The sequence below is a fragment of the Schistosoma mansoni genome (assembly GCF_000237925.1).
Source record: "Schistosoma mansoni, WGS project CABG00000000 data, supercontig 0187, strain Puerto Rico, whole genome shotgun sequence".
NCBI classification, from domain to species: domain Eukaryota; kingdom Metazoa; phylum Platyhelminthes; class Trematoda; order Strigeidida; family Schistosomatidae; genus Schistosoma; species Schistosoma mansoni.
In genome coordinates, this window is record NW_017386070.1 from 210,106 (window position 1) to 219,368 (window position 9,263).

At 37.3% G+C, this 9,263-nt stretch overlaps 1 protein-coding gene across 1 annotated transcript in view; it reads left to right on the forward strand.

Annotated features, from left to right (window-relative positions):
- The window catches only part of Smp_177280 (Tmem57 protein, putative), a gene marked incomplete at both ends in the record, with an annotated part of 28,072 nt that extends 22,809 nt beyond the window's left edge, over window positions 1-5,263 (forward strand). Inside the window, 3 exons of the mRNA XM_018792697.1 lie at window positions 1,961-2,050; window positions 3,575-3,945; window positions 4,790-5,263. Of these exons, the coding sequence (XP_018644438.1) occupies window positions 1,961-2,050; window positions 3,575-3,945; window positions 4,790-5,263 (935 nt within the window). The remainder of the gene's footprint in view (window positions 1-1,960; window positions 2,051-3,574; window positions 3,946-4,789) is intronic.
- Between the last annotated feature and the right edge of the window lie 4,000 nt (window positions 5,264-9,263).

The window sequence follows — 9,263 nt, forward strand, 5'->3', positions numbered from 1 at the left end:
ACAGCTCAGATGGATGTAGGTAATGGTGGTGTGGATCTGTTGTCTGGAGAAAGACTGCTCGACCTTTAGTATGCGAACTATGTCTTACTGTGCGATGATACTCAAACCATGCAATCCGCATCTAATCAATTGGCAATCAGTGCCAGTAGGTATGGTATGTTCTTTGCACCTTCCAAGTGCAAAGTACTTCTACAAGACTGGCGAGACTCTGAACCTGCACTCACCCTGGGTACTGAGCAGATAGAAGTCGTCGAGAAGTTCGTGTATTTGAATAACTGAGTAAGTGTTGATGCAGGCGTATGATGAAAGTCAGAGCGGCCTATACCCATCTGGGCCATACTTGGCTCCTTCGTGATGTTAGTCTGGTTGTAAAAGGTCGGATCTACAACGCGTTAGTGAGAACAGTTTTGTTCTATATTTGTGAACGTTGACCTCTTCAAGTTAAGGATGTTAGATGACTCTGTGTGTTTAGTCATCTTTGTTTACGAAGAATTGCTAACATTCAGTGGCAAAATTAGTAGCAAGTTAGTAATGCAGGGGTTCGGCATTGTTTGTTCGGACACAGTGACGATCAGTCAGTTGGTGTCACCATTTAGAAACACCGACTTCGGTGACTTTGATATGTTTTACGAATGTCGTCCCAGAGAATTCCACGTCGTGCATTATTTGCCGACGGCGGGACTGCTTTGGAAAAGCAGAGAGGTGGTCAGTGTATGACATAATATCGTGGTATGAAAGAAAGCTGTCCCTTCACAACTGCCTGGTTGGGATCCTAGAGATGGTGCAACACAGTGGCCAGAGACCTTATCAGACATGGTTCAGAATAGAAGCCATTGTGATCCTGCCGTAGTTTTCTTCCTTTCTTTATGGCGGTGGACTTAACTATTTTAACTGAAAGAATTCTTTCTAGTCGTATTTATCTTAACCGAACTGTTTCTCCCATTATTATTATTATTAATACTATTTACTCCACTCTCATACACTAATTTCTGTTTGCAGTGATCCAAGCATATTTAGGATGCGTTTTTCTTTTCGAACCCAAAACGTTGCTTTAGGACTGGTCTACGCCAGCGCCTGAATTGGTTATAGAGAGTAACGAAGTTAAACATATCGGCCGCTTCACTTATCTTAGGAGTCACATCAGTCCCAATGGCTTAGTGTATGATGATATCTCATCATGTATTTAGAAGGCTTGATTGGTTTTTTGCCAACTTGCGTCACTTGTGGCGCAGGTGAGATATTTGTCTCCCAACCAAAGGACGAGTTTACTGCTCAGCAGTTCACTCCACCTCACTTTATATGTACGAAACTTATCCATTATGAATAGAGGATATCCGTAGGTTACTGGCATTTGATCATAGGTGTCCTTGAAGGATTTCGGGAAAACTGAGTAAGCATTCTCGAGGTTACGGATGAAGATGGCTAGTCCATTAATAAAGTAATGGATCTTCATCCACCATTTTGGTTGAGACATGTATTTCTTATGTCCGACCATCACCTTCCTATGTTGCCTGATTTAGGAGTAAGAGCAGATTGGAAGAAAGCTAGTAGTCTTCAAACCAAAACATTATATCAGCCTACTAAGTCCCTAAAAATTGGATTGAACCATGTAGGTAGTTGTAGACTACCTGCTTAGGGGCCGCATGGTTATAGCAGCTAATGGTTGGGGACTTTGAAGTGCATGGTTCGAAATAGTTCACAATGGCGGGAGGACATTCACTTTTTGTCTTCTAGAACCTAAGTCCTGATATCACCCTATAAATTTCCTTTTTTGTTATTACCGATACTGTTACTACTTCTGCTGCTCTGGTATTTGTCTTGAAGTTTATTTCTCTGTGCTAATGTAGCAACTTGAACCGATGCTCATATGGATTATAAAATGTTTATCATTCAAGTTTATTTGCTTATTGCAAACTTTTAAAATGTTCATGTGGTTCATATATTCCTAATTCACAGAGAAGACAAAAGCTTGTGGAAGCACAAAATATAACGTTTTTTTCTATTCTGGAAGAGGCATTACCAAAGGAACTTTGGTGCTATTTAAAATCAGGTAAGTTTCGATTCGTTGCATTCTAGATTTATTTTCTGCGTTTACATCACTCGTACAAAACAGACGACTGGTAACAATGACTTCTTCACGTTTAAGATTTCTAAGAGTAGTAAATTTTTTTTTGTTATATTTCATTATTATCTGATAAGTCTTCGTAAAATGCTAATATTCATATTTCCATTTTTCTCTAGGTTTTCTAGTGAAATATATACTCTGTGAACTTGTTGCATACGAAATCTAAAAGCATATATGCCTAGCGCTTAATGTCGCTGTATTGTAATACATACTGAAGTATTAATTAGTTGAATATGTTTCCTAAGATAGTTTTTTATGCAGATTTGCTTTTTGGACTCGTTGAGACACATCAAATTGTCTAAAAAAAATTCCCTTACATTCCTTTTTTTATATGTATATTTCCATTTTCAAGAATCTTTACAGAATTGTAGATGTAGCTGTTAGATACTTTTGGGTACTTTTTCTTCGTATATTCAATCACAAGTAAAGGACGTTAATCATAATGAGATAAACAATATTAGCGACCTATAAATTAGTTAACGACCACCAATCATTGATAAATGCACATCGATGCACCATTTGAGTCTCAGAAGTAGTCACATATTCCATTAATTGGTTCTGCTTCTTGGTTTTGACTATCAGACCTGTACTGTATTACAACGTTGTTCAATGACAGCAATTTTTAAATCAACTCATTTAATTTGGGTTTTTACACATAGGAAGCAATGAGAGCATGATAAGTTCATCGTATGACACTTTGAATTTAAAAAAATAATCTTGGTTTTTGACCTTTTTTCTCTCATTATAATTCATGATATTATGATAAACTTTATTGTTGTGTGTGGTATTATTGTTAACGAGAGCACAGGTGTGAAAAACCAACGTATTTTAATACAAAATTACAGAGTATCTTGGTAAATATAAAAACTATGCACTGAATACTTCATTTACGAATTTCCATCATTTATCCTTCACATTCTGTATAATTTTTCAAGTTCGCAATTCCTTTTTATTTTTCCTTCTCTTCAACTAGGGCATCTCAGCCTTCTGTTGCCAGGTTTGCTACTTCTGATTAGTGTCACATGGTACTTATGTCGACAGACATAAGTAGTACCACAGTATAAGGAGTTCTGATTTTATTAGGTGGACTGTGTGCATCAAAATAATTTTGATCAGAAGCTTAGGGATTCCTAGCTCGGTCAAAATTAGTTTTTTCGAACTTTCGTTTAGTTGCAGAACACATAATTTTCAAGTAGCATTTTCAACAAAAAGTCATTTATCTACACTGAAAATCCGCTTTATTTAACTAAGAAATTTTGGTTAATTTCATGATAGGTATAATAGCAAGTCAACTTAAGTACCATTATGTAATTTGAAATTTATTTTGATTTCGATTGATAATTTGATTTTTTTTGTGTTCAGGCTATGGTGGGACGTAATATCATCTATTGTTCAAGTACCTCATTATATTGAAGTGCCTCATGTTTTCTGTTTTTTCTTTCGATAAAGACACCATTCCTAAGTCTAAACATTCGAATATGGTTTGTGAAAATAACTGTTCAACACTGGCTATTTCTTCTCCCACATCCACCGTGCCAAATTTAACTTCATCTGGACATATACCTGAATTAAATAGGGTTAACACGATTCATTCCAGAGATAAAGATAATCATTCTGCCTCAAGTGTTAATAAGAAGAATATGTCTCTGAATCATCCCCGTACAACACGCATTGTCTATTCATCTACTCGTGGTGATAATTGTTCTGATCTTTCTTTATGTTCAAATGATAATGGTGTTTCACAAGAATGTACATTTCGATTAGGAAATGACGAACCAGTGAATAATCATACTTCTGTACCATCGACACCTTCAGAGCAGGTACTTTTTATATTATATTACATTTATATTGAGGAGAACAGTTATTTACTTTTATTCAGTGAGAAAATTACTGTCGAATTAGAAAAATATAACGTTAACGTACTCTAATAGACATTTGGTCCATATATTTCTATTTGTATTATTTACTAGCTATTACCATGAATTGTGGCCAGTTTCTTCTATGACTTCTTTTAGTCCAGTAATCGTCAGTAAAGTTACATAGATTTGCCTCGTAGTTGCTCACTCAAAACTTTCATTCATCTCACGTTTTATGCGTTTCAGAGAGAAATTAAAAGATCACTACGATTGCTTATCATTTCAAGGTTTGCAGTCATACAGTCATATACAAATCAATATAAAAAATTTCAAGACCATGAGTTAACGCCAGTCAGTCATACAAATTGAGACAAATCTCCATCGTCCCTAGTTGTCACAGCAAATTAGCGCAGTGAGGTTTAGCACATAATGTTCAGGAAAAAACTAAGTTTATTCCTTTATAATTTTACGTATTCTGTCAATAATGAAGAAACAATGTCGAATTGCTGGTTTGTAAAATACAAAAATTACCTTTGTGTCAGAATCTAGTTTATTTAAGACAACTCTGTATAGTAGCTGTGATTCCTCGTAAAAGCAGTGAAGATTATTTATGACATGATGTTCATGTGCATAGGAAATTGTTTTACTTTGGCGCAAATGGTAGAAAAAAGTTTCTATTTAAACTCAGTACCTTGTAATTCGGAAAATAGTGACTTATTTTAACTGTTTCAGTTATTTTTGAGTCCTTTTTACTAGTTCCTTATTAGTTCCTCGCCACAAAATTTTGTTTCTGATCCTACATTTTTAGCCTGAGTCGTATGTGGCCGTCTCTCTTGCTCAAACGATTCTTGTAAAGGTTCCATCTATCCCTAACTCTGTTGTTCCGGATACTGTTTCTGCGGACAATCATATAGTAAATTGTATTAAGAGGGACATTGATATGAAGGAAGATAAATTAATTCACAAGAAATCTACGTCACTACTTGCTTCAGTCACATCGGGTTTGTCGACCTCAACTTGTTCTAATTCAACTAATAATAATAATAATAATAATAATAATAATAATAGAGCCAAATCGAACTGTACATCGTCAAATTCAAAATCTTGTGAAACAAAACAAACACCTCCATCAATGAATATCACATCAAATAAAACAACTTTTTCTAATAATTCGAATGTAAGTTCAGCTTCTTCTGGGGCTGCTGGTAATTGTAAGTCGTCGGGCGGTAAAAATGCTAACAAGGATGAGTATACTTTAAAGTTAGTTTGCTTTTATTTTTAATTGGTTTCCTGAAATAGAATTTTATTTAAGTTACTTATGTGACATCAAAGAGACTTATTAACAAAGTATGTATTCACGTACTAAGTTCTGATCCTTTTTGTATTCGTTTAAATCACACGTTACCAAATCAATTCAATTACATTAAGACGAGAGAGTGAGAAAGCCATGATTTTGATACAGGTGAATTCTAATTGTATTTTAATGAGTCGGGATCATGTAGGATATTCAAAGCCTCTCTTTCTGTTACTAGTGTACATACTTCCCGCTATTCAAACCAAAGAATGTTGAGAAGAGTTGAAGTCGGTGACAGCCTTGAGAAGACAATCAGTGCGTACACTGATCTTCATTTCTACCAATCTTTAACGTTCAGAAATAACTGGATCCCCTAACTTAGTTTAAAAACCTAAACTTAAGTACTTAGATGCGGGCGTCATAATTTCTCGGGTTACCAAAATCCCTAAATATTATAGACTCATTACGGTCTAGATACTCTTATTACTTAGTATTCTTCGAACACTTTACTTCACTCGACATGTCCCTAACTCAGAACACGGTTGAACACTAACGTAATTATATGTTCCAAATAAATAAGATTGAGTGGGAGTAAGAATCAGAATAAAGAAAACGTTAGTATGTTTGTAATTTTGCACGAAAATATTCTAGTGTCTTCTTCAAGTATCCACTAGTGCTTACTGGCTAAGACATGGTCATTCATCGTGCTTCAACACAATCGTGTACGGAACATGCCTTAATTCAATCTATATCCCGCTAACACTAATTGCACTATGTTTAATAAAAGGTTAAACATCGAATAATATTTCTGACATCCACAGTATTACCGTTATTTGGAGCCCAAATTCATGTTTTATAAATGTTAAAAGAATTTAATAGATATCATCATTAAAGTAAGCAATTCTGACACCCTCGAACAGATCAAATTGTCTAGGGCTCTATAACTAATTCTTGATCGCATCATTATCCGAAATTGCCAAAATATAAAGTCTAGTTAAAAACATAGGTCCCAGCAACAAACTATCTGTAATTCTTTCTCACAATTCGAACAATTTGACACCGTAATCAATCGTGTAATATGACAAATCTGTGAATATTGTCGTCGCTTCAGTCTATGGTCTTTAACACTGAGTCTGTTAACACAGTCACTGTGTATGCTAACGATCGATAGCCGGCACAACGACCTCAGTGGATCAATCAGGACACCAGGAAAACCAGCCAGCTTTATCTTATATTCATATATACTGATTTAAAGACTAACGTTATAATGTACATAAAATCACAAACACAACGCACCATAAATATTAATTCTCAATGTACATATAACTAGGGCATTTGTGATACAAAACTCTGCAATAAGTTTATGAATTATTCGTTTTAATTTACAGTCGGCAAAAAACGTAGCAAATATTAAGGAAACGAAATTAGTCAAGTAAAAGCTTGCGATTAGAACCAAGTAAAAATGCTATAAACCAATTGTTTGGTAGATGCAGGTTAATTTTATAAATATACTGAATCCCGAGACAATGATCCTTACAGGATTATTACATCTTCACCAATCGCTCCATCGAGATAAATTGCACCATCAAAACTTGATGCAATATTTTTCTAGACACATTTTTATCTGCACATTTGTAAAGTCAACCTAAGCATATATCATTCATATAAAAGTTTTTTTAAAGTCAAGTTTCTATTATATGTCACATGACATGTATATACTCCAAGTGGTACTTTTAGATCACTAATAATAACGTGTGACTTGCAGCTTGTATATCTACCTTTACATACCTCTCAAATTACTTGATAATCAAATAGTTTATACCATGCGTTTTTTCTAAAATTTTATTTAGATATGGTATATTTATTAGTATTATTACTACTACCATTGTGGTGTGAGCTACTGATATCAACATAAGTAGTATATATGGTGAGTAAGGAATAGAATATCTGACAGCAGAAGATTGAGAAGATCAAGAAGAGAAGAACAGAAATAAAAAGCAATTTGTGTGAAAATCCAGGAACAATGAAGCCTGAGGCAATTGAAGAACATTTTGCAAATAGTGTATCATAGCATGGTTTTTGTATTTTACCAAGTAACGTTGTAATTTGTGCTAAATACATAGTTGGTTGTCCTCACCTGTGTTCTCATTCACAACATTTGGTGTCGCTGCCTCCAAGGATGAAGATCCCATGGCCGAAGGAATTTGAGGACGGAGATGTGATGAGCTTCCTGAAGGAGTTCGAAGCCGTGGCTGAGCTGGTGGGAGTGAAGGAGCCGAAGGCGAAGACGGTGGTGCTGGGGACGCTGCTGAGAGGCAGAACGAAAGCTGTATATGACAGCCTGGACGGTGCGGGCGGTAAGACGACATGGGAGGCAGTCACGGAGAGGTTGATCGTGGAGTTCGATAGCCCAGTGGACAGAGAAGAAGCACTGCAGAAGTTCCGAGTGGCGAAGTTGCCGATCGATGGTGATCCGCTGGTGCTGGCCGTCGAGCTTACCAAGTTGCTGCGTCGCGCGCTGCCAAATCTGGATGAGGAGTCGGAGGCACAGTTGTTGGCGTCGCAGTTTATCGAGAGCGTGCCAGTTGCCGTTTCCCGGCAGCTGAGACTGGTACACGCCGCGCAACCTATGGATATCAGTGAGCTTGCAAAGGTGACGCGGCAGTTGATGACACGAACAGTAGCTCCGGTCGCGTGCGAAAGTCAGGAGATAAGCAGCATTGAGAAGAAGATTGAAGAACTGCAGCACGAGATTGCGGCATTACGAGTGATTCGTAAAAGGAATGATAAGTGTTTCGCATGTGGAGGGACAGGACACTGGAAGATAAACTGTCCAACACGACGAAAACGGAGATATTTTAGACGTTACGTGTTTCCTTCTTACTCTAGGGATCTGGGGGTTGTTGCATTAGTAGATAGAGGGGCAGTCTATGCAAGAGTGAACGTAAATGAACTAGATTTAGTGTGCCTAATCGATACAGGGGCAGCAGTTTCGTTAATAGGTAAAGAGCAATGTAAGAGATTCAAGCCGTGTAAAGTCGCAGTTCACACTATAGGAGGGCATATGTTAGAGGTATTAGGCGTGTCTAACAGTATCGTAAAAGTGGATGGTTCGGCGATAAGTTTCCCGTTCGTGGTAACCGCAAACCTGTCGAGACCAATATTAGGAGCAGATTTCCTAAGAGAAGTAAAAGCCATAGTTGACCTAAGAAGCGGTAAGGTGGTCACGAAGTACGGTTCATTCCCAATACATGAAAGTAGCGAGGTGGCTGAGGTTAGAGTGGCAACAGCCGTTCCGACGAAGAAACCAAACATCACCGAGTTGTGCAAAAAGTATGCGAAGCTGTTCACTGGAGAAGGAGAACCGTACGGATTTTGCGACAAAGTAAAGCACGAAATCCCGATAAAGAACGATGGAGGAAGTATATTCACAACACGTCGTGTCCCTGTGCACTTAGAGGCTGAAGTAAATCGACAGGTCCAAGAGATGCTGAAAGAAGGAATAATTGAGGAGGCGGACAGCCCATATAGCTCACCGGTACTCTTGGTAAAGAAACCGAATGGGAAATATAGATTTTGTGTTGATTTTAGAGAACTGAATAATATAACAGAACTAAAGCCGTGTGCAATGCCAACAGTAGTGGAAACATTAGATCGGCTGCAGAATGCCACAGTGTTTACAGTGTTGGATTTGCGGTCAGGTTATTGGCAGCTGCCTATAAAAGAGAGCGATCGAAGCAAAACAGCATTTACCATACGTGATAAACAATATCAATTTAGACGAATGCCGTTTGGATTGGCGGGTGCACCATTTACGTTCAGAAGATTAATGTCGCTACTGCTCAGGGATCTAGATAATGTCGAAGTGTATGGCGACGATGTAGTTGTATACAGCCAGACAGAAACAGATCATGTCAAGCATGTGGAAGCGGTCTTGAAGCGAATTGAAGAATTCGGACTTCGAATTAATAAGGACAAGTCACAGATG